General features: G+C 31.2%; 1 protein-coding gene across 1 annotated transcript; it reads left to right on the top strand.

Annotated features, from left to right (window-relative positions):
* Positions 1 to 22,558: 22,558 nt before the first annotated feature.
* LOC133794197 (G-type lectin S-receptor-like serine/threonine-protein kinase B120) lies at positions 22,559 to 26,875 on the top strand. The gene is made up of 7 exons (XM_062231404.1): positions 22,559 to 24,127; positions 24,819 to 24,926; positions 25,036 to 25,277; positions 25,361 to 25,571; positions 25,700 to 25,937; positions 26,017 to 26,164; positions 26,257 to 26,875. Exons 1-7 carry the CDS (start codon positions 22,792 to 22,794, stop codon positions 26,566 to 26,568), a joined length of 2,595 nt encoding a protein of 864 aa, XP_062087388.1. The 5' UTR covers positions 22,559 to 22,791; the 3' UTR covers positions 26,569 to 26,875.
* Positions 26,876 to 27,489: the final 614 nt, after the last annotated feature.

Here is a 27,489-nt window from a genome sequence, read left to right on the forward strand (position 1 = left end):
TGAGGGTCGATGAATGAAATAAGAGCTTGGAGGCTAGTGGCTTACCTAGCAGCCACTCTTCACTTGAATCATGTGATGTTCACTCATTGGTTTGAAAGCTTTACGCTAAGTGTGATTATAATGCTTATGTATAGTGTTATGTTTTCTTGCTGGGCTTCGGCTCACGGGTGCTATGTGGTGCAGGTAAAGGCAAGAGGAAGCTGGACCATCCTTGAGTTGAAGAGCTTAGGTGATGATGTGTACATATGCAGCTGCTCATCCGCCACGGCCGAGGTTTAAAGTGGAACTAGGGTTGAACCCTGTTTTGCCGCTTAGAACGGCCTGTTGTAAATATTTTTCTGTAATAGACTCTGAAACTTTATTTTCGGGATCCCAATGTATATACTAAACGTTCTAGTGAAACGTTACGTCTTAACCAAAATGTTTAATCCCTAAACCGCTAATCGCACTTAGTTCACGTTTTTGGCCAAATGACTCGGTTAGCGAGTTTAGCACTGTTTACAAGGCACACAGTAACGGTCCCAGGAGTTGGGGCGTTACAGTCGTGGCATGGTTGGCTAATGCTGCGGCCCTTAAGGGATTTTGGGATTTTGAGATTCTAGGCTTGGGAATTTAACCTAGGGTGCTCGGGATTGAATCTTTTACCATGTTTGGTGAAATTCAATGTTCCGGAGACTAGAACTTTCTCTAGAAGCTCATTTAAGATTGTTGATGGTATCCTTTATCTTGGTTGTGACTAGGTGCTAAGCTAGGGCTCGGGGATCGGATCGCGCTCAAGGAGCATCGCTCGTAACTAGTTAACTTGGAAGCCAAAGGTAAGAAAACTGCACCTGGTTGAATATATGTGATGGGACTAAGAGTTCCTTATTGAGTATGCTTGAATAGATGGTATTATGCCATGCAAGCTAATTAGTGAACCAACGGCTTAAGGGTGTCAAGGGTTACACTAGCGCACAGGGTGCGGCTTGGCCACTAGTAGCCAAGGACAGCTTAATATGCACTGAGCTCGGTTTAAGCGGGCCGGAGTCAGTGGGGTAAACAGGGGGTGCGGCCTAAGTTGTCGGCCCTGATTATTATGAGATATGAATGTTATAAGTGTTTGTTTGCATCCATGATTCTGAGTTTATGTTGAGTGGTCAATGTGGATTATGTGATGAGAGTACATGCTTAGTGTGTTTGCTATCTGTTATTACTGTTTATGTTGCACATGTTTTCTTGCTGGGCCTTGGCTCACGGGTGCTACGTGGTGTAGGTAAAGGCAAGGGCAAGCTTGATCAACCTTGATTGGAGAGCTCTGCGAGCGGAATGTACATGGCCAGCTGTTCAGCCACCACAGTTGAGGTTTAGGCAGGGACGCGAGACCCAAAAATTGTCTATTTTGCCTTAGTATGGCTAATATTTGTTTATGTACTTTTGGAAGTCTGTAAACCTACCTTTAACTCTGTTTCTTTTGGGATCCCGTGTATATAACAGTTTAGTTTTATAAAATGAAACTTTTGAGACCAAAACCTTTTTAACCCTAGCTCATACATGTTTACTGACACGTTTTTAAATTAATGACTTGATTAGCAAGTCTTGCACCTTTATAAGTACACAGTGTAGCGGTCTTGGCTATCCAGGGCGTTACACATTCTCTCATTATTCATTATTAAAAAAAAATTGTGAAAGCCAAGGCCCATTTCACAAACCCTACCATATATCTTCTCTATCTCATTCTACCAGAAGCAGCCACATAAAGCCAAGGCTCTTCTCTCATTTTTTTTTTGAAGTTCATCTATCACTGAGACGTTGGCAGAAGTCTGGTGGGGCTCGATCGGCACAGGCGGGGCTTGATCGGCGCAGCTACAGAGGGACAAGACTTAGGGACTCAGGGTTGTACTCGGGGTTACCTCTACTTGCTTCCTCCCGACGCCGAGGTTTTTGCTGCTGCTACCGACTGCTTGCTTCCTGAGGTTTGGTTTTGATTGCGTATCTATGGCTTCCTCAATCGATATTATTGGTTTTGGATTAGTATTAATAAACGTTTGGTTGAAAAATATGCTAGTTTGGTTGTATGCAAATGGTGTCAAACCTAGCCAAAATGTAATATGTTGTCTCCTTCAACTAACAATACTTTAATCTTTCTTCGGATTTGTCTTAGATAAATCAGAGTAATATGTGTATATAAGGTTTTGTTGAGAAAAAAAAAAGGAAAAGGAGGTAAGGGATATTTTCTTATTGTTCAAATTGAATATACAAAAATTAACCCCACTTGTTCTGTCATTTTTTTATTTGTAGGGAACTCAAATAGCAGAATGAAGGTTTGTCTCTAAGGAAGGACATTGGAATTCTTTATATGATAAGTTGATATATTATAAGAACTACCTGAATCACTTGACAAAAGAGGTATACAATTTATTAACTCTTTATATACTTGTGCTTTTAGTCATTTCCTTAATTCCTTGTGCGGATGGCTACAATGCGTGCGAACCAGCAATTGTACTATCCTCTAGCCGCTCAAGATGACTTTTGCACCGACAATCAATGTGGCGACAGGCTTCGTCGGGGGCTCCGAGCTTCATGTAAACAGGCTTCGCAGCGACGACTTTGATTGGGGCAAGGTATATTTGTTTTTTTCTTGAGTTTTCTAGGATGTTTTATTTAGTGCAAACAATTTGAGAAATATAAGGGTCATGTGGATTGTAAATGGACTTTCTATCTTTTTAATTTTCAATAGGCATGTAAATGGGGCAGGTCTGCCTCGCCCCGCCCCGCAAACACTTTGCCCCTCCCCGCCCATCCCCATTTAACTTAAAGAAATATTAAATTCTAATTTTAGAATTCTCCCTAAGCTTAAATTTTTTTTTATTGGAATCATTATTTTTTACACTTCATATCAACTACATTCTCAAATATTTTATTTTGTTTTTTATTTTAAAATTTACCAAAATAAATACAAGAATAAGGATGAATTATATAAAACATATTTTTCAATATTTACAATTCTTTTATAGAGTAGTTGTGGAATAAAAAATTATATAAATCTTACACCTAAAGTCTATTTAGAATTAATGATATTCTAAACCACATATAAAATGTCAATTTTACATATTATGCATGTATATAAGTAGGATGAGAGAATTTAATTAAAGTATAGAAAAAAAAATTTGGAGCAGGCCCCGCCTCGCTTGAATTCATACTCCACTTCGCCCCGAATTCCGCCCCATTTTTATCGGGGCAAAAATTCCCCGTCGAGGCCTTGCCCCACCTCATCGCCCCATTTTGCCATGCTTAATTTTCAAGATTGGTAGAAAATATAGATTAATTTAAAAATAATGGTTTTAACGAGGAACACAAGAAAAAAAAACAATGTAATATTTCAAAATATTATAACTAAGTCCATCTATATGCAAATATTGTGTTATATTTGGTACAAAAGCTCAATAAGTAACATATTTAGCATAATTTTTATAATTGTGCTCCAATGCACAATTATAAAAGTTGGTTCAAAAATGAATGACTCATTAATACTCATTTAATATTTATTTAAAATATGAGGAAAAAAAATAATATTATTTCTTATTTTATTATTATCTCACCAATTTTTTTAAAAATGAAGTAGAAAATCTACATTTACATTTAATGCTATACTAAAAATAATAAAAATGATATATATAAAATTATATAAAAAAACAATTAATTAAGGGTTTATACCTTTTTGGACCCTGTGTTTTTTTCCATTACCTGTTTGGACCCTGTGTTTTGACAAATTACTTTTTGGACCCTATGTTTTGTAAAATGGTTAAAATAGAACCCTAAACCTGATTTTGGTCAATGTTTTTTCAACTAAAATCACAAATAATTTACCAAACTAACAATTCAAAACAAAAATAAAATCATTTTGCTTAAAAACTGTGTTGTTATATTCAATTTTTTCTTCATCAAAATTGAGTTTAGGGTTCTATTTTAACTATTTTACAAAATATAGGGTCCAAAAAGTAATTTGTCAAAACACAGGGTCTAAACAGGTAATGGGAAAAAACAGAGGGTCTGAAAAGGTATAAACCTATTAATTAATGATGATCTAAATATACATAATGTTATATGTGCCAAATTTGACACAATTTTTGACATACTATTTGAGCAAATTTTTTTTTTAAATGTGCTAAATTTTAGTATTTTATTACCAATTTGGCACTCTAATGCTTTAATAAACTATTAATAAAGTTACTCTAAGCTCCGAATAGTTATGGATAAATTTATCGATCATTCCCAATTTGATTACCGAGAGATCGATCGTGAAATAGATATAGTGAAAATTACATATTATATGGGAATTTTAATAGATTGTGCAAAAATATGGCTTTTTTTGAAGAAAAGTTAATCTATGGTTTTTTTTGTTTTAATTTCACTTTTATGGGTTTAGTTTCCCATATTTTTGTATAAAAGTTTGTTTATGCCATATTTTCACTCTTAATCAAGTTTTATGGATTTGAAAGGGTGTGTTTGTAATTTGATTATTTTTTTAGCTTATTTGATTATTATTTTTTATATTAATTTTATATAACTATTTTTATATTAAATTTTTCCATGGTTGTTTTGCAAATTTTTTTTGTTTTGTAATATGAATTGTGTTTATTATTATTTTTATTTATTGTAAACATTTTTTTTCCTTTTTTTTTAGGTTGTACGTTTTTTTTAAAACCTGGGTAAGGTAACCAGTTACTTAATTAATTTTTCAAAGTTATGTAAAAAAAATCCTACAGCTAGCTTAAATAACATTTATCTAGAGGGGTAACCAGTTACTTGTTTGTGTTTTTTCACATTTATGTAAAAAATAATCTTAGAGGTTAAATAACATGTATCAGGAGGGGTAACCAGTTACAGTGCGATTAGTAACTTACTGCCATAAGAGGGGTAACCAGTTACAGTGCGATTAGTAACTTACTGCCATAAGAGGGGTAACCAGTTATCATAAGAGGTTGACGAGTCACTCATATTAGAAATGAAAAAAATAAACATCACATTTGAAGGAAAAAAGAAAAAGAGTAAGTATGATTTAGTAACCTAGGTAACCAGTTACCATATAGAACTCATAAATATACACACATCAGAATGTGAAGGTAACCAGTTACCTCCTAAAATATACAAACAACGTGAAGGTAACCAGTTACCACAGATCTCAAGACAAAAAAAATCAGATATGACCACGAACCAACCTCCTCCCTCGCCTCCGACCACCACCAGAAACCCCCATCCCCTACGCGCAAAACCCTACACACAAAAAACGTGTTAGCATCTGTTGACGCGGTTCTTCGCCAACAGGAAATTAAGAAAATAAGAGGAATGGATTAGTGCTTATGTTGAACCGAAATAGATGAATGATCTTTTGGAAATGGGCTGGTGACACAATTACGTTTTTAGGTGGTTCAAATGTTAAAATCCTTCTACTCCACTAGTCAATATTATTGCTATATGCTTGGTATTCTTTACAGGGTATTTCTTACACAATTGAATACAACCCTTTGTAACTCCTAGGGTCTCCATATTTATAGGAGAAGGCACCTGAGATTTGGTAAGGAGGTCATCCCGTGACCTTCTTACCTATCATGTCAACTCTGTGACATTCATGATTAATTCCTAAAACCTGACACATAAGTGTGGTCTAATCAATAGGTAAGGGGATAATGGGCCGCACGACCCAACCCAGTCGTGGGTATCTGAATACGCACGTTCATGCTGCGTGTCCGAGAAGTCAAGGATATATCAGACACGTGATGTCTGATATATGCACGTTTACCTTGCGTGGTTGACTTTATAAAAGGTCGCAGCCTCCAACCCTAGCTCTCGCCACGAGCTGGATGCTTCCCTCGATATGTGGCTGTCAAAGTCCAAACTCAGTCTAATCTTGGCGAACCCTTAGGCTATCTCGAGCTGAGGAGGTAGGAACCTTCTACGACAGCTCCGGTCTTGGGGATGTCCACGTGGTAGACATGATTAGGCCGTATCTCAGCTCGCTAACAGCCCGTGGGAAAACCAGGGCGTACAGCATCCTTTAAATTTGTAACTTTATTCTGGCCTGTCCTTGCATTTATATGTCATTACTTTGTAAAACTAAGCAACATACCATATGCATAAAAAGCATCACATTCACATGATTATCATATTACGCTCCATAATTTTTTATTTAAGAGTGAAAAAATAGTATTTGCATACATACCCTTACCGCTCGCCAATGATCCAAACATTCCCGGTGCACGTACTTTGATGTGCCCTTGCACTTACAAGGAGCTATAAAGTCCCTACCTGAGAAATAAATACAAACACTAATTACAGCCTAAATAGCTTTACTCCACCTATCATCCCTAAAAGAAAGATAGAAAAAAGGACTAAATCCTTTTCTCCACCCTAGGAGCCTCAATTCAACTATTACATAAAAAACAATTTTTTGTTCAAAAGTCACATGAACTGGTTCAGCTTAGTTGTTTCCACAGCCAAAGCAGACCCAATAAATTGGCTTAGTTGACTAATTCTTCATCAGCACTATCCAAACAAACCAGCAGCACCAATTAAAATTGTATACTGCACTTTCCCTTAAATCTTCATCAGCTATTCTTTCAAGAACACCAAAATGAGAAAGGGAGAGACTTAAAACAAATTGAATAGAAGAAGAGGACAAAGAAAGAATATTTGGCAGCAAAAAGAAAAATCACTGTCTGTTTCAAGACAAATTCGGCACTGGATTTGTTCGCCAGGGCCTGCCTCGAGGTCAATCTTGTTGGGATCAGTGATCGGAGAAGGTGGGATGAGAGGCGAGTCGTCGAAGTGGTCCGCCATAAAAGTGCGATGAAGGAGAAGATTAAAAGTAACAGAGAATTGAAAGAAATGGGCTCTCTTTGCCTGAGAACGGTGAAGTGGAATGGGATTCTGAAAGCGTCAACGTATTTCAATTTCTTTTTTCGTACCAAACGCCATATTGTTAAAGAGAAGATGGACTTGGCTGAAGGAGTTTTGGATATGTTAATTACTATAGTACCATTCTTTTTGCTCATTTGTTTTGATTAATTTTGATATCCAATATGGGATTAATTTTCCCATAAATTAAGTTTTTCTTAATTAAATTTTCCCATACAAATTAAAGAAAGTTTAACTCTCATATTTTTGCACATTGATGGCTAAAAAGCCATATTTTTTAAAAATCCCCATAAATATATGTAAATTACTCTTTTGAATATATAGTTTTAAAAATATTATAATATTCAAGCACTTTTTTTTAAAAATGTCATCTTTCATGCTTTCTCTAGTTAGTAAATTTTTAATAAGTATATTTGTGCTTCCTTTTTGTTTTTTTGTTTTTGAAGGTGGAATAGGAAATTCTCATAGGTTCCATCGATGTTAACCATATTTTCATTTAAAAAAAAAAAAAAAAAAGAAGGAGAAAATAGGGGTATAATTTTAGGCCAGGTCCACAATAAAATTTGGGCATATGGGTCAATACTTGGTAGCTACAAATCCATTTTTGAGTATTATGGATTGGGATGTGTAGGCTAGGCTGCACTCAATATTCCACACACACACACACATATTTATATAATATTATATCTAAGCTTTGAGTAGTTAAGATGTCAAATATATGAGAATCAACAGCCATTTTCGAATTATATTATTAACTATTTCAAGCCCCACGTTCAAGAAATCTTAACATTAATCACAATTTTTGCATTTTTTTTATTCTACTTCTGTGTATTATAATAATAATAATAATAATAATAATAATAATAATAATAATAATAATAATAATAATACAATCACCTATCTAATCTCAAGCATCATTCATTCACTCTAAAAAAAAATCAGGCATTTTGTTTCTTTATCACAAAGTATATCTACTTGTTTATTGATATAAATATATAATATGCCTTATTAGTCTTTCCATTTTATTATCTTGTTTTATTTTACATTATATATAAATATATTCTATTAGCGTATTAATTGCCATTAAATCAGAATCAAATAATGTGTGTTTTCATAAGTTTAAGACCTCTTTTTTTAAACAATATTCTTTCCTTCTTTTTTTTTTGGAAAAAATCATGGGAAAAGATTTGCAATTTTATTGCTTTTTCGAATTAAGCTTTGTTTAATAAAAATTTGAAATGCTAAGATTTCCTTCCACCACATTCCATTCAGGCCATAACTACAATTAGGTTAAAAAAAAAACTTATGATCACACTTACTCACACATAGATATTTATATATTTGTCAAGAATTTATGATAGCTCTTAAAAGTAAATCTAATTTAAGTATATCTAAGATAAGCATATAAAATGTGTGGATATTATTAATTAGCCTAATTAAAATATGTGGTTTGTATTTCATATGAGCTAGCATAAATACTCATGTCTTTGAGCCTAAAGGCATCGATAATGTAAAATAAATAAGATAAAAAGTCTTATATATATAAAAGTTTGTAGCTTTGTGATTGAGAGTTTTATATAATATTCTCTATTAAATAGAGTCTTATGTCGTGTTTTTAATTTTGTGTGAATTTCTCTTTGAGATATAAAATTTAGGATTATATATTCTAAATTTTATTCAACAATTGGTATTAGAGCCATGGTGTTTGTTAAACAAGTTTGTTCTATGACTCTCGTACCAATTGTTGAAGAAAATTTAGAATATATAATCCTAAATTTTATATCTCAAAGAAGAAATTCACACAAAATTAGAGACACGATACAAGACTCTATTTAATAGAGAATATTATATAAAACTCTCAATCACACACAAGGGCTACAAACTTTTTTTTTATATATATATATATAAGACCTTTTGTCTTATTTATTTTACGGATGTTTTTTAAGGCTCAAAGACATGTGTATTTATCCAAGCCCATATAAAATACAAACCACATATTTCAATTAGTCTAATTAATAATGTCCACACATTTTATATGCTTGTCTTAAATATACTTAAATTAGATTTACTTTTAAGAGTTATCAGTTATTCTTAACATATATATATATATATATATATATATATATGTATAAACATTCATTTCCACCCTATTAGATTTTTTTTTTCTACTTTTCCCACAATCTAGTTTGACATAAACTATTATTTGTTTAATAGTTTCATAATTCTATGGGTATTGATTTCCCAACAAAGTGTTTCTTTTACACATGCATTATCCATTCATTTATTTTATTTTTACGAAAAATCATTTAAACCAAAAATCAATATAGTATTGCGAGTAAAAAACTGAAAGAAATATCAATGCTAAAACTCACATAAAACATAAAACAAATACAAGATACTATGTGTTTTTTTACCATTCAAAAGAAATTTAAATAAAACTAAATAAATAGATACAAACTAGCCAACTTCACTTGAACTTTAATATTTTCTTGTTTAGATCATGCTCCAATTTTTCATGAATCCACATTTTATTTGTCAAGATGAATATCACTATAAATGACTCAATAATGAGTAATGATATTAACCTTATTAGTTTTATTATTATAAGAGTATGCTAGCTTACTCCTAAATATCGATATTAGTAGAATTGCACGAAGACATGAATACATTGCAAGAGCAACTATCTCAACTGAGGTACATATTGTGACACTTCATGTTGATGAAAATTTATTATCAAATATGTTATTTTAACAAATTAATTTCATATTCTTATCAAAAATTATAAAATAATACAAATTTATTTCTGAATACATCTCTAAAATATTTAACGTATAACTTATTTGTTAATTAGTTTATTTTTTTTAATAAATTTTTTATACATATTTTAATTTAAATTCTACAAATTAAAAAAAAATGTTACTTGGTTAGAAGAGATTTCACCACGTAACGACTTGTGACTTAAAGATTCAAATCAATAAATATTTGTTCATTTGTCAAATAAAATTATTTATGTTTATATTTTTTCTTATTTTGAGTTAACAAATAATATTTAAAAATTGTGATTAAGTTTTATATTTTTATAAAGTACTGTTTTTTTAATTAAGAGTGTCAAATATATATTTTTATTTTTTTAATGATATATTATTAATGTGGAAACAAAAAACTTATGAATGAGTGTAATTATAATTTTGTTTAGAATGTGTGTGGATTTAAAAAAATATACTTAGAAACGAGTATGAAGAAAATTATGGGACTTACTCGTGAGAAAGAAAGAGCAATATTACTTTTTAGTGTTGATAGAAGTGAAAGGAGGAGTGGTTTAAGTAAATTGATAATTATAAAATAAGATATTATGGCAAAATGACTTGCTTTTTAAAGTTATTTTACATTATAATTTAGTTTTAATAATTTTTTGTAAAATGAATTTTCATAATTTAATCAATTAGTCGAAAATTTAGATAGGTGAGCAAAAATTTCAAACAGCTGGTTGAAAATTTTAAATAACTAATCAAAAAATTTAGACAACTAATTAAATTTTAGATAAAAATTATTTTTGTAAAACATTATCAGAATCAGAATAAGATAGAATAAAAAATCACTTTAAAAAAAATCATTTTCACAGATTTCTTATTAAAATATGACAACCTGATCTATGTGTTTACTAACTGACTAATCTTGAAAAAAAAAAAGAATAAAAATAGCATAGCCATAAAGGCTCTCTTGTCATAGCTGGTATGGTACGTACAGGCAGCCGCCTCAAAAGTCGGAGGAGATAAATAACAGAAATATGTCTGCAACTTCGTTAAGATCAATAATATTATAATTTATAATATACCAACTACGACAATTTAGGCAGTTCGAAAGAACATCAACCACTACAATACAATTTATATATGAAATTATTATTATGGCGCATCTAGCTATTATTTTTAGTAGTATTTTATGTTAGAGATTTCAAAAAGAACCCCAGTAGGACTTTTTTATATTTCGGTTCCGTAAATAATTGTTGGCGTGATTTTTTTATGATTGTGTATATTGTAGTTATTTAGAGTATTCTGTAAATTTTTTAGAAAATACTGAATAATTTACAATACCGAAAACTAGGTTCAAATATGTTATTTTCCACGCACATAAAAAAATTAGTCACGCGTGCAAAAATCTGTTTTTAAACTAGTTTTTGGCACAGTTAATTATTCCGAATTTTCTGAAAATTTGCAAGATTCTCTAAATAACTACAATATACACGGTCATAAAAAAATGCACTGAAAACTATTCACAGATTGAGAACACAAAAAAATCTCACAGGTCGGGCTCTTTTTGAAGCCCCTACCATATAAATTTCTTTATTTTTATTATATTTGCATACTTATTCAAAACCATTTTTAATACAAAATTAATATCTACTTATTAGATTCTCCCACGCACACTCCCATGGCCGGGCCACTTAACACTAATCATTTTCTTTTAATACAAAAGTAAAATAATGGATAATCACAACTTATTACTTACTCTTATCAACTTAATTAACTTCTTTTGCATTTTTCCTCTTTACTGTTCACTCTCCAAATTTTGTATTTATATAGATAAAAAATAGTATTTGTATAATATAAATAATCTTAGATGTAACTTCCTTGTAAAATAACCACTAATTAGGTTATAGTTATTAGGATGAGAAATATCAGAGAATAATACATCAACATATATATAGTTGTATATTAGCTAAGATATATATAAGAAAGGATAAGAAGAAGAATATTCACTTTTTTTTTTTAAGAGAAAATCACCAAAACTCCCCTTATTTGGTGGTAAGAGAGATAAGGGGAAAAAAGAAATAATACTATAAATTTTAATAAATTATTAATTAGAGAATGACATTTTATCATTTTGAATTTTGATGACAATTTTCTCCTATTTTTTTCTTCAAAAGATAAGTCTTACATACAATCACTCCTTTTCAAAAATCCATTATTAAGTCTCAAATCTATCTCATTCCTTCAAGTTCTATCTTTTACCAAACACACTTTTTTGTGTTATTATTGAATTAAATAAATGACATTAAAAGACAAATTAAAATGTGAATAAAAAGTAAACTTGATTAACATTAAAATTAAAATGACGTCATTCTAAATAAATTTAAATATATATTTATTTATTAGGTTTGAAAATTACCAGCTGGTGTAATTTAATACATCAATACATTATAAAAAGTTCTACTTCAACATTGAAAAACTACAAAATTTATATATATTCTATATAAAAAATGTGTAGATAATGAAAATTTTTAGTAATTAAAAATAGATATGTATTAATTATATTAATATAAATTTAAATATTATAAAATATCATTATTATAATAATATTTAATATAAACTACATAGTTAATAATTATATTAATATAAATTCAAATTATCAAAAATTATAAAATATCATTATTATAATAATATATAATAGAATACAAGATATTTAATAATAATAATAATATTAATATAAATTTAAATATTATAAAATATTATTATGATAACAATATATAATCTTATTTTTTTACTCATTATACTAATATGAATTCAAATATTATTATAATAATATATAATACATAAGCTTACTTTTATTAATTTTTTTAAATATTATCATATTATATATTTTATAAAAAATCATAAAAAATATTTTAGTTTAATTTTTTATTTAATATGTTTATATCATTCTTTTAAATATAATATTATTTATTTATTTAAAATTCAAATGATAATGATAATGATACAAATTTAATAAAAATAATTAATAAATTCTATAAACCAAACTAAGCTAACAATTATGATGATGTAGCAACATAGTGACTTAGTATAGTAAGTCACCAACAGGTAAATATTTTTTTCTACATTAATTTCGAATTAGTTATTTTTGTTGCCATAATTAATGGTGTTTCCAACCAATGAGAAACATTAGTTATATTTAGAAAATTTACATGCATTTGAAAAATGAAAAATTTACAATATTATATTTTCATAATAAATACACATTCTTCATTAGGTAACCCTTCCAAAAATTTGAAAAAATCAAAATTTAATTTTAGAAATATTAATTAATAACTATAAATATGGATCATTGATCTTAATGTAATAGTTCATATTAAAGTAACCAGTAATAACTTGTAAAAGTGCACATATATATATATATATCTATTCTATATAATAAGTGTGTAGATAACGGAAATTCTTGGTTTTAACGGTTTTTTATTTTTTAATGTTAACTTTAACGGAATATTCTTATATTTAACAGAATATTCTTATATTTAACGGTAGTTTGTAAACACTTAAACTTAAATAAAATAAAATAAATAATTAAAAAAATAAAAGTATGATATTTTTGAGATATTTTACAATGATATTTATTTAAAAATAATAAATAATAAAACAAATTAAAATATGAAGTTTTTTAGATATTTTACAATGATAATTATTTAAAAATAATAAATAATTAAACAAATTAAAATATGATATTTTTTTAGATATTTTACAATAGTAATTATTTAAAAATAATAAAATCATACGTTTTATAGCTTAAATAAAATTTAATTAAACTTAAACTTAAACTCATTTATTAGAATAATATCATATTAAACATATAATATAATCTATTGTGAATTAGCAACATATTATTTTTTTAAAACTAGCAAGAAACTTATTAAATTTAAAATACACGTATAATATTTAATATTACATTAAACATATAATATATAATCTCTTGTTTTCACCTTTAAATTCAAAAGTTAGAACAAACATAAACTTAAACAAAAATAAATAAATTATTTAATTAAAATATGATATTTATTTAAAATTTATATGATATTAATATAAATTTAATAAAAATAATTAATAAATTCTATAAATAAAACTAAACAAACGTACATATTGCACGCAGTTTGTACCTAGTATATATATATATATATATAAAAGAATTTTACTGTGAATTTTGCTATGTTGTTTTATGTTTATTACTGTTAGCTCGGATTTTCTATTTCTTTCTTAGATATTTTTTCTTATGTGGGATTTGATTGTAACAATCTTTGATAATTTTTTATACCTATTATAAGTTGACAATTTGGTTTTATGTATTAATTATAGTTTTGACTTATTTGCCGCTGATCTTATATTATTGACTTTTGTTGTTGTTTGCTTACTTTTTGGAGTAGTGAATTATCATTTGTGACTTATGGAAAAAAATTATAGTGGGCTTTTCGGTATATTGTTGAATGAATATTGTTGTCTGTGTTTGTGTTTCCTTCACACGACGATGTACCCTCAATGAATCATGTTGTTTAGTCTTTTTTGGAACCTAGAGCCTAATTTATGGGTAATTGTAACACCAAAATTTTTCTAATATGGTTTACTGTATAGATTAGGGGGTCGAGAGGCAATAATTGAATTAATTGAGTGCTTATATGTTATGAGCATGTTGTTATGTGAATTATATTATGATATAATTATGCTTGCAAGTTTAGGTATATTAAATATGCATGTGGACCTGTTTCTTATTAGAAATGTATTTTCGTAATTTTTACCCTTTAATAGTATAATTGTAAATATGTGTGATATATGATTACAACCACGTTATTATGTGGATATATTTGAGTTACCCGACACGAGGCGATCCTAAGGAGTCAATTAGCAGAAAAGTCACAACGAGGTAAAATACACAGCTCGGAGTGAGCTTGGGGGTATTTCGGTAATTTGGAAAATTACCGGAAATCATAGAGTAATGGGAATTAATTAATGAATATTGGATTGTTAGATTATTTGGGATCGTATAAGATAATTTGAGGTTAGTGAGAATTATGCCAAATGACTAAATTGCCCTTGAGGGTAACTTTTAAGGTAAAAATGGGCAAGGGGCATAGTGGTCATTTGACCACTTAGGTTATCAATAGCCAACAGCTGGGCACTTAGGCTCACTCACGTTCAAACACTCCTCTTGAGCTTTGGGAGCAATTTTTCTTTTGAAGAGCACTTAAGGCAATTTAAGGCTTAATTAAGCTAGAATTTTGGGAAATTTGGAGCCATTTCTTGAGGAATTGCAGCTATGGTTTGGGGATACAAGCTTCTAAGGTCATCATCACATCAAGGAATTCAAATTTAGAGGTGAGGCCCTTGTTTTTCTTGGTATTCTTGAAGTTTGCTGAATTTGATTTCTAAATTGTATGTTTATTGGTGTTTGGGATGTGTGGAGTAAAAGATTTTGTTGGCTAGGTCTAGTGTAGTGTTTCTGTGGCTGGAATTTTGTTAAAAACACTTAGATGGGTCAGATTTGAGGCATGAAATTGGCTGGAAATTGTAGAGTTTGCGAAGTGGGGAAGAACACCATATTCTGGGTAGATTTTTAGTTTCTAACGACCTAGCACTACCGCGCTAATGTCCTAGAAAATGGGAAATTGGAATCCAATTTGGGGGCTCGAGTGGAGGGTCGCAACCGTGCCAATGGCCCAGAAGCCCCAATATTTTTGTGGGCGCGATCACAACAAGGGCAAGCGCGACCGCGCCTAGGGCCCCAAAATGCAAGTTTTATGGATTTTAAGGTCTAGGCTCGATGGCTCGGCAATTTGATTTGGGAGCCCACTTAGGGGCTCTGGGGACATTTTTAATGCCCCGTTAACTAGGAACAATGGTTTTAAGATTTAGAGTTTGGTTTGGAACTCGGGTTCTAGGGTTAAGTCATGATGAATGTATACTTGTGTTGTGACTAGGGTTTCCGCCAGGTTTGGGTCAGGATCAACGCTCGGGGTCGTTCCACTATCTGCATGAGGATCGAGGTAATAAAACTGTACCGATGCGTGAGATGCATGATTGGGGCTTAACCCATTTGTTAAGTGTAAACGTGATTAGGGCTCGGGCCTAGTTAATGAGCAAGATTATAATTGTGCTGGCGTGTATCTGCTTTAGTATACTGTAATGCATATCTGTGTTCATGTTGAATGTACTATATGGATGGTTGTTTTGACTGGGAAGCTGGGTTTATAAGTTAAGAATCTGTCTATTGCATTTGATTAAGGCTCGGTCTACTAGTCGAGGGTATATTTGGTTAAAAAGGGCTCGGGTTATAAGCTGAGGGAGTAAAAGGCTCGACTTATGAGTTGAGGGTTTGCATGACTCGGCTTATAAGCCGTGGTCGGCATTATGTGAGCTGCGCGCTGGCCACTATGGCTAGGCCACTCTGAGAGTGATTATGCACTTGACTGGCTCGAATGCCATATGAATTAGTGGGAGTGCAACACGCACTTGTGTGACCCTATGGTCACTTACTTGTACAATATGTATGCTTGGTTCTAGTTATTACTGTTAAGCATGTTGTTATGCTCTGTGAACTATCTGAATCTGTTAATATGTTTTCTTCCTGAGTCTTTTGGCTCACGGGTGCTTTGTGGTGTAGGTAAGGGTAAGGAGAAGCTTGGCCAACCATGAGTTGGAGAGTGATAGCGGTGATGTGTACAGATGCAGTCTACTCGATTGCCATGACCGAGATATCGTAGAAGAACTAGGGTTGAACCCTGTTTTGCCGCTTAGGTCGACTTATTTTTTAATTCTTGAGTTGTAAATTTTTTTTAAACTTGTATTCTGGGATCCCAAGTAAAGACTAAAGTTTCTTTTAATGGAAATGTTTACTTCTTGACCAAAATTTTGAATATCTGAACCCTTAGTGGCTTAATCACATGTTTTAGTCCAAATGACTCGTTTAGCGAGTCCAGCACTAATTTTAAACACACGTGGTGACGAACCCTAATCAGTAGGGCGTTACAGTGTTGTTCCCATCACTATCAGAGAACATGCACTGTAGGTTATCAACGAGACATCTTCCGAGAACTTGGACGGGGAGTTGCCTTCCAGATGGTTACATCGACCCAACGAAACTCCTCGGGTTGTGATCAACTTATTAAATCTCGATGACCCTTATTCATGGAAGGAGAACCCTCTTGCCAGGTTATAGCCAGAGGGGCACTCAGGACCATAGATACGTGCCTGACACATCTAGTGGCTATAGAAATCATGTTGTTGTTTCCATACAAGCAGCAAATGGTATGTCCCAAGACACTGCCTGATGTGGGGATACGTGCAGCTACCCCCTGACAAGTATCAAAAATCAGTTTTCCCAATAAAACAACGAGCTTGATATCCTTGTATTGTGCCCGCAGAATAACAAATAGGTCCCACAAGCCAATTTTATGAGAAGGAAATCATAATTTATGTGTAACTAATCCTATTATGGGAGGATTATTGCAATCAGCTCTAATTAATAAGCTTAGCCCCCAATTGCTTATAAATAGGACTAGAGTATCACTTGTAAACGAATTCCAATTTTTAGTGCATGCAAAGACACTACTTAAATTCTCATAGAACTTGAGCTTTGCAAGTTATTTTTTATCCTTAATACAATTGACTCGTGGACTATGACTAATTAATATCTTGAACCACGTAAAATTCTATATTTGATTTTCATTTTCTTTTAAATTTCATACTTTTATTTGTAGTTAACGAAAAACTCAATCAACAAATACCTTATAATGTATTTCATGTACGTAGGTTTCTCGTAAATGAAGTATTTATATGTTTCTTCATAAATGAAGTATATATATATGTATACATAGGTAGATTCATGAATATATCGACACTTGAAATAATGATAGATATGTATTGGATCCCTTAAAATGAGAATATGTACCTGAACAATAAGTCCCATTATTTAAAAAACATAAACAAAAATATAATGACAAAAGGGTCCCCAAGCCCCTCAAATAATTTTCTGAATTAATGGGTCACGAGGGGTTGAAGTCCACATGGGGTGGGTCTTACCCTTACGGGTCCAACTTGGTCTTCTTTTCCACTTATTCAATATCAAGTGGTTAATATTTTCAAAAATTAAAAAAAAAAATTAAAATCTCAAAGTGGTTAACACCAATTTCAAACCATAAATTTCGAACTTTGTTTTTCATTTCATTTTATTATATCTTTGTTTATATGAGTGTGACCACTAGTAGCAGTTAATTCCATATTAATTAAAAAAAGAGAGAAGAATAAGAGCCAATTGATTGCTAAGAAAAATAAATAAAACACTAATTGCCATTATCTCTTTGTTTGTTTTATTAGCAATTGATTAGAATCCTGAATTCAAATATGTCCTCCAACATTTTTTTTATTATTATTTTTGTGGTTTAAAAAAAACAATGATTTGAGTTGTTGAATAAACAAAGGGAGAGAGTGATATTTATTGTTTAATCAACGTTAGTTTACTTTTAACCACTAAAACCTGTCTAAGTTAGATTATCAGTGAAATGCCCATTAATTAAGATTATATGGGGTGTCTGAAATTTGAGTTTGTAGGAGTAGAATTAAAAATAATTTAAATTAAGAGAATATAAAATTATAATATTTGAAGGAGTTAAAATTACTTTCAAATAAAACTAAAATAATGAAACTCATTTCTAAACACAAATTCTCAAATCATTAAAAATAAATTTATTAAACATAAATTATATTTGACATTTTCATTCCCACCAAACCAAATCTCCATACCAAACACCACCATATAGAACAGTGTAACACTAACATACAATATGCTATAAGTTTATTTCACAACTATCTAATTTTTTCCTGTGTGTAAAAAACCTCAAGTTGTTCTTTATGTTTTAGTCAAATTTGAGCTAAAATAGTTTTTTTTCTTAAAAAAATAAATAAATTTATGGAGCTACTTTTACTAACTTTATCTCATCTAGTTTACTATTTTAGTTAAAATCAATTAATTAAATATTTTTTATAATAAAAAAATAATAAAAAATATTATTATTTTTTATAAACCTATTGTAACTAAATGAAGGACAATACTGATATTTGAGAGATTTATTTAATTTTTTTTCTTTCGTAAACCTAATTTGTTCTAACAAATCGGTTAACATGTGTTTGTAAATTAAACATTTAAACTTTAAAAATAAAGAGTACGTGATGGCATTGTTTTGATGGTTATTTTTCATTTATTTATTTATGGTTGATGATATTTACACTCAAGAATATATATAATCACCTTATTTATTAAAAACAAATCAAATTAAATTATTTTTGAAACTTTTTCTCAACTCTTTTGATGTTTCTTAATTTCTTTTTTGTGTTAATTTCATTTTTATTGAACAAGTTTTCATTGAATTTGTTTTAATTTTTTATGTCTAAATATATAAAAATATATTTTATTTATATGTATTTTTTTTAAAAGAAGAAAAAAATAAAAAAAGTAAACCTAACTTAAAAAATATACATTTTATATTAGTTTTTAATAAAAAATAAAGTTTCTTAATAAAATTTTAGAGTGTTAATATAATATCTCTAATTTTTTTTTAAAAAGTACTATAATATTGGTTCAAACTTCAAACGTCATATTACTCTTTTACACAAAACCGTAAGTTAACAAAGTTTTTTTCCCTTTCCGATCTTCCAACTTGATCTTGATCTCTAATTTAGAAACATAATAACTGATTATTCAATAGAGCCAATTTTAGTGTTAGCAATATGAGATTAGAAAATATAAATTTTGCTCATGGCTTGGTGTCTGTCAAGAGTGAAAAATTACATTACAGGACTAGCTATCAAATAAAACTTCTAACCTTACAATTTACAACAATATATTATTATAGATATTCTAATATAACTAATTAACTTCAGATTTTTTTTTTTTTTTTTTTGTGAAATACAAGAAAATTTATTGAAATTAGGTGGTTGGATGAGACTAAAATAAATGTTATATAGACACAAAGGTTAAGCAGCCGACCATCACCCTTGGGTGGGGTAATGGGACATTGCTTGTCAAAGCCAAGATTGGAGGTTCAAACCCCCAAGTCCGACTAGTTGATAGTGGTATTGGTCCGTAAGATGGTGGGACTATTGTAGTTTTCGCTCTTCTTTGTGATGAAGTGTGCCACTTCTCCCTACGAGTAATCCTGATAAATTATCTCAGCTTGAAAATTGTAAAAAGAATAGGAGATTATTATTATTTTTTTGTACTAAAATGTATACATTACTTATAATATGCAATTGTATTAAAAAAAACTGTTAATCCTTCATTTATACATATATATATATAAATATTATTTTTTAGAGAATTAAATATATATATATTTATAACTGGCTTTGAAAGAGTATAAATGAATAAATAAATTATTTGAAGCTAATGGTCAAACCGTTTTCTATAGGATAAAGATGCAGCATATGATACACGTGTGGCAAATATTGAAGAATATAATTGCATAATATTGTACGCCCTGCGCGGTTGACAACTTTCCCAAAGAAAGTGAGAAAAAGAAACGAAAGCAGACGAAGAGTAAGTTACACAACTTCTTTATTTCCGTTTTAATCAACGGTTGGAAAATTCAAATTTGATCTTTTTTTTATTGAATATTATTTTGAGATTATAATATTTTTTTGGAAGCAATGGTGAACTGACATAATTTTCCATCTCAGATTGTCATTTCCACCTCATATGATAATTTTTTTATATTAAAATTGATATATTATTTTAAATAAATAAGTTCCTCTGTGAATTATTCCCTTTTTTTTTCCTAATGAAGAGTGAGCTGGACTGGGGATTAAAATTTTAAATAATTAACAAATAGAGACTGGGGAGTATATATATATACTACTTAATAAAAATATATTAGCAGACACAAAATTTAAAACTGAAATTATGCTCGCATGCTTTTTACTATTTAAACTTATAAACTCCAAAAGTAAATCACGAGGAGTGATTAATTGAGGGTAAAATTCAAATATGATTTTATTTTATCTTATAAAAATTATCACTTATAAAAAAGAAAGGAATCTACATTGGTAAATAATTGAATATATAGTCACGGATGAAACCACACTTGGATGAGTGTGACTTTAGCCACAAATTTTTTTACAAACGCAGATAAGTTACACCTAATTTTTTTTTGTATGATTATGTTTGTTGTAGTTAAGATAACTTTCTTTTGTATATTTTCATAAAATTTTGTATAATTTAAAATGCATAAAACAAAATTTCAGCAAATTAATTAGTTAATTTTTTTTTAAATAAATAAGAAAAATATTGTAATTACAACAAATAATACCATGTAAAAAATATTTCAATTTATTCATGTGTATAATACTAGAATGTGTCATACCAATAAGGTAAAAAAGCTCGCCTTACCCAAACATGTCCAAAATTATATAATTGATATAATTTTTTTATTATATTAATAATTTAATTTTACATATAAATTTTTGGTATAAAATATTAACAGAATAATTGATGCGACAAATTAACGAATATAATAGTGTTATATATATAGCCTTATATGTTCGCACAAAGAGAATATGTCGAGAACAAAAAGACATTAAATAAGAAGAGGTATTGGCCCCCAAAATTTTCAAAATAGATTTTTTACATGCTATTATTTTAAAAAGAATTTCCATATTTTTTTAAAAATCATAAATTTGCCCTCCTAAAAAAAATACTTATATTTTGGCCTCGAAATCAAATTCTCCCTCATTCCCCCGTTTGAAGTTTGAATCTTCCTTACCCAATCCCAAAATTAAAATAAATAACTAACAACACAAAACATAAGAGTTAGAGTCAATGGCTAATTAGTGAGTCAATTGGCATTCATCAATGTAGTGAATCACACACAAACGTTAGCACAAATAATGTACAAAACGTTAACAACATGATTCATAGGGTCAAAGATTACTTTTCTTTTCTAACCTAAATAATTAGTAATTATGAACTAGTTTATTAAACATTTATATATTTTTTTTTAAAAGAAGAAAACCGAAAAACTTGTCAAAATTTTGGACGCATATAAACTGTAAAGGGAGTTGTTTCTAATATCAAATCAAAGGTAGTCAATGACCTGTGGCTGTGTCCTATTTCTGCCTTGACCTAACCCATATCCCCTCGTCAACTTGCACTCTTTGGATATTATTGTTATTGGAGGATTCTCTCGTACACTCAAAAGCCGCGCGCTTTACGTTATAGATATTTAGAATTTTTTAAAAAAATTTAAATAATTTATCTGGTTGAAATAAAGTTAAAATATGTTATTCTTTACGTGTATAAAAAAAAATTTAAATATGCAACATATTATTTGAACATTATTTTTTACACTATAACATATTCAGAATTTTTTGAAAATTTGTAAGATACTCTAAATAATTATAATATACACGACCATAACGAAAATTTGCATCGAAAATACTTCTTGAGTAAAAAACTAGAGAAGAGTGCACCCGTGAATCTTTTTTGGGGTGCACTAGAGAACTACTCATTATTATTAATTTTACAGAAAAAGAAATATAGAAAAAATGGTAGTTTTGTGAAGTAAAAGTCTTTAGGGTGTGTATGAAAATGCACAATGTAATTGAATTTGGGTATAATTCTTAGCTCTCGTGAAAATTAAGCATAATTACACTATATAATTACTAATTAATATTAATTTTAAATAGTATTTAAGACCTAATATAATTTTTATATGTTATAATAACAAACTGATTTGTCAAGTCAAACATGATAATAATAAGAATTTGTAAACAATTATCACTTTACATCCAAATAGAATATAATGTAATTAATACGAGTTGTTTTCAAATAGGCACTAATGCACACAGAGAACCACTAGTTCGGTACCTAAAAGCTTTTCAAAGGTATCATGCTGGTCTTTCTTCTCGCCTTCCTTTATAGGCAGTCAGATTATTATTATACATGCAATTGCTTAAAGTAAACAAGCCCCAGCAGCAAGGGCCGCCATTGAAAGCTCTTCCCTTTTGATTTTCGCACCGTTTAACCTCGACCTCGATCTCTGTTTCTTCAACATTTCAATTTTCTTTTTCTTGCTCATGCTCGGCAACAATGACCGCGCTTAGCCAAACTCCTTGTCGTGTTTTAAGAATTTGGCTTGTCGTTTTCGTTGTCTCCTCATTTGCTCTGCTTTGCTCCGCCAAAGATACCATTTCTCAAGGCCAGTCTATACGTGACGGAGAGAGCTCCTCCGGGAACCTAGTGTCCGCCGGGGACATATTTGAACTGGGTTTTTTCAGCCCGGTGAATTCCACGTCACGGTTCGTCGGAATTTGGTACCGGAACGATACTGAGGTCACGGTGGTTTGGGTGGCGAACAGAGAAAAGGCTATCCCAGATAGGAAAGGAGTTCTCACACTCGAAGGCGATGGCAATTTGGTGATTTATGACGGGAGTAATAATTCAATATGGACGAGTGACAGTAACGTTTCTTCGGTTGTATCGAAAAACTTAACAGCGAAACTTTCTGATGATGGGAATCTTGCTCTCTCAAATAGCGAAACAGGTGCTATATCTTATTGGGAGAGCTTCAATGATCCAACGGACACTTATTTGCCTGGCATGAGAGTTGAAACGAGCGCTGCAAAAGGAAAGAACAGGGTCTTCACTTCATGGAAATCTATTAATGACCCTTCACCAGGGAACTTCACCATGGGGATTGACCCTCGTGGATCGCCACAGATTGTGATATGGGAGGGACCGAATCGACGGTGGAGAAGTGGGCATTGGAATATGCAGGGCTTCCTTGGTGTACCAAACATGACAGCTAATTTGTTATATGGGTTTAGGCTAACCAATAAAGATAATGGTACGCAGTTCTTCACTTATGTTACTTCAGATAAAAACAATAAGTTGAGGTTTCGGGTCGAGTGGAATGGATTCGAAAAGCAATATATGTGGAGACGGGCCGATAACAAGTGGGATCTTTTGCAATCGCAACCTGCTGAGACCAATGACTGTGAGCATTACAATAAGTGTGGGGAATTCGGTGTTTGTAGCTCATGGGAATCGGTCAAGTGCCGGTGTATGGAGGGGTATCAACCTACTAATTGGGAAGAATGGAACAAGGGAAATTGGTCTAGTGGGTGTACGAGGAAAACACTATTGAAGTGTCAGGAAAGCATAAATGGAACAGAGGGGGATGGTGAAGAAGATGGCTTTGCTGCGCACAGATGGGTAAAGTTGCCAGACTTTGCTGATTTGGTTCGGCAATTTCCCCCTGCCGCGGCGGGTTGTAAGGATGAGTGTTTGAAGAATTGCTCTTGTATAGCTTATGCATTTGTTGATGGAATTGGGTGTCTGGTATGGACGGAAACCTTGTTGGATGTCCAACATTTTCAACGAGGTGGAGCTACGCTGAATATTCGTCTTGCTCATTCCGATCTAGGTACACTTTTTCATTCTATTTCTCATTCTTATGCTCTTAATAAGCCATGTTTACTTATCCATATTGTGTCATATTGAGAATCACCTTTTAGTATCAAGATATTGGCAAATCACACACAATTAGTTAAATTGAGGAGTAACTTCAGTTTTGATTCCTACTCATTTATTTCCAAATCCTTTCGTTGCCCACAATTCTTGTTGTGGATTATTAAACCTGTCCTTTAATATTGTAGCCAATACTTTTTTTCTTTCTATGCAACAATATTTTTTATGTTAAATCAGTAAAGTTTGTTGCTTTTAACTACTACTTACTCTTATTAACATAATATCATGGTTTGTGTCTTCGAAAGCAAAACAAACTCAAGTTTTTAGTCGAATAGTTTTTGAAAAGGAAGAAGATAATACAAAAGACAAAGGGATTAGTATATTTGATCAAAATTCCACTTGAGGCTGCTCAAGTGGTTGGGTGGTGAGTGTGAGTGTGAGTTGTGGGGGATTTCCCTCGGTTCATTTATAAAAAAGTATAGTATATCAAAAGTGCGAATGGTATGGTACGACTTATCTATCACATTAGGACTGCTTAACCATAAAAACTTGTCCTCCGTTGAATGTGAATGTGATCTAATCATGTAAGAAAAATCTGGTGCATCTTTTGCAAATATTGATTTTTTTTTTGCCTTACGAATGTACAGGTGAAAGGAGCAAAAAATCTACCACTTTGATAATTGTATTGACTGTTCTGGGAGCAGCTCTCTTAGGCTTTATATGGCTAGTGTGGAGGTTCAGATATAAACTGAAAGGTGAGCAGTGATTATTCCATTCACCTAATTTTATTCAGTTATGTTGTCTAGCACCATCATATATCTTAATATGAGCTTCTTACATGTTCCCCCCTCTTCTCATATTCAGTTTTGCCAACCTCTTCTACAATGCCCTGGTCGAGGAGCAGTGAAATACCACCATCTTCTGATGTGTTAAAGAGCAAAGAATATTCGACAGAACTTTCAGGATCAATTGACGTTCTGACAGATTGCCCTCAAGGCAGCGGGCCAGAATTACCATTGTTCAGTTTCAATTTTGTAGCAATCTCAACAAACAACTTTTCTGAAGAAAACAAGCTCGGACAAGGGGGATTTGGACATGTCTACAAGGTATTTATACGTTAGCATGTCTACAAATTCTGATTATAATTTGAAATGGTGCTAAATGTAATTATACAATCTTCTGTTACCAGGGTAAGCTTCCAGGGGGACATGAAATAGCTGTAAAGAGGCTTTCAAGAAAATCAGGACAAGGCGTGGAGGAGTTTAAGAACGAGATTATCCTTATTGCGAAACTACAACACAGAAATCTTGTTAGACTTTTGGGATGCTGCATTCAAGGAGAAGAAAAGATGTTGCTCTATGAATACATGCCTAACAAAAGCTTGGACTTCTTTCTTTTCAGTATGTCATTTTTCCCCAGATATTAGCTTTGTCTCTTAAAAAGAACTAGTACAAATTATTGCAATAAGATTTTTTCTTTTCCTTGGTACTTATTTCATTGTTCATATTTTCTTTTGTAAAAATGGCAGATCCAGAGAAGCAAGCCCTACTCAATTGGAATACTCGCTTTAACATAATCGAAGGGATTGCAAGGGGACTCCTTTATCTACATAGAGATTCAAGACTTCGAATAATTCATAGAGACTTAAAGGCTAGTAACATTTTGCTGGATGAAGAGATGATCCCCAAGATTTCAGATTTTGGCATGGCAAGAATATTTGGAGGGAACCAAAATGAAGCGAACACAAACCGAGTTGTTGGCACATAGTAAGTGTAACATCTGTACTCACTTCAACAAGATTAACTCTTGGTATTAAGTTCTAATGATCAATACTTCAAATTGCAGTGGTTATATGTCTCCTGAATACGCAATGGAGGGTCTCTTTTCGGTCAAGTCAGACGTATATAGTTTTGGGGTTTTGTTGTTAGAGATTGTGAGCGGACGAAGGAATGTTAGCTTTCGTAATACCGATTACTTGAGCCTTATTGGATATGTAAGTATATCACTATGTCATCTAGTTTTACTTGCCAAGAACAAGAAGCTAATATTGAATTATTGAATAAAATATATGTGCAATTGTTTCAGGCATGGCATCTGTGGAATGAAAGAAGACCAATGGAATTGCTTGATCCCTCTATTGCAGACACATGTTCCCGGAATAATGAAGTGCTAAGATGCATACAAGTAGGAGTATTATGTGTGCAAGATTCTCCTCTTCACAGACCGACCATGTCATCGGTGCTGTTAATGTTGGAGAGTGAAAATGCAAATCTTCCATTGCCAAGACAACCAACCTATACTTCAATGAGGGGCTATAACGATACAGATTTTTGCTCGGATGGCCCTGATTACGCATCCTTAAACGAGTTGACTGTTACAATGGTAGATGGGAGGTAGTGATTTAAAAATATTTGTTGAAATATAAAATGTAGTTCATATGTATATGCCGTTTTTGTTAAGAAAACTTATATTAGTGTGAGGTTTTCATTAGCTATTCATTAGGTCCTATCTGTGTTTCAGAACTGAAGAAAAAAAAGGGGTTGGAGATTGAGATTGAATTCTGAAACAGATTCATATGTATAGGGAACTGTTCTTTTCTTTTAAATTTTGATTGATAATTATCTGTATGTAGGAACAAGTTACAAAATCAAACTTGTAGATAACAAAGTTTTCAGCAGACTTGAGAAGCTGTGTTTGGAATTAATTTGGCTCCGTATTTGGTCCTTGTAGATATAAAACCCTGCTAAACTGCTACAGTATTTAGAACTGCAATCTATTGCAGGATCCAACCTAAAACTACTATATGTATTCTAATTCACATTTAAGAGCAAAATCCTCAAAGTCCAACAATACTTGAAACTTCTAAGCAAACAATCAAGAACACAAACTTAAACTAAGATTCCATGAGAAGTTTATGTGGTTTGCTCAATAAGACCTACATCCACTGAAATCCCAAGCCAGGAAGTTTTCTTACTGACCAAACATTAAAATTATACCCTCAGTTCTCTGTTATTCGAAGAGATTTCTTCTCGCACACAAGAGTAACAAATCCCACTATGACACAATACTAGGCTTTTTGTTAGTTAATTCTATTTTGGGTCTCACTTTGCCTCTTGTTGCTAACACCAAAAACTACTTACTTACTGCCTAATTGTTAGAATAAGGTTAAAATTCTCAATTCATCCATAACACGTGAAGAAATCAAGTCCTTTAAATACATGAAGATCTAAATGAATTTCAACCGTACAAATAAATCTCAAGAGAACACCATTAGGGGGTGTTTGGTATGTGGTAAAGTAAATGTGAGAATGAGAATCT

This window comes from Humulus lupulus, chromosome 8 (genome assembly GCF_963169125.1).
Source record: "Humulus lupulus chromosome 8, drHumLupu1.1, whole genome shotgun sequence".
Taxonomy (NCBI): Eukaryota; Viridiplantae; Streptophyta; class Magnoliopsida; order Rosales; family Cannabaceae; genus Humulus; species Humulus lupulus.

Coding starts and splice junctions, on each gene's coding strand:
- LOC133794197 (XM_062231404.1), top strand. CDS start 22,792: ATGACCGCGCTTAGCCAAACTCCTTGTCGTGTTTTAAGAATTTGGCTT. Junction 25,572..25,699: donor CTTGGACTTCTTTCTTTTCA/GTATGTCATTTT, acceptor TAAAAATGGCAG/ATCCAGAGAAGCAAGCCCTA. Junction 25,938..26,016: donor AACCGAGTTGTTGGCACATA/GTAAGTGTAACA, acceptor TTCAAATTGCAG/TGGTTATATGTCTCCTGAAT.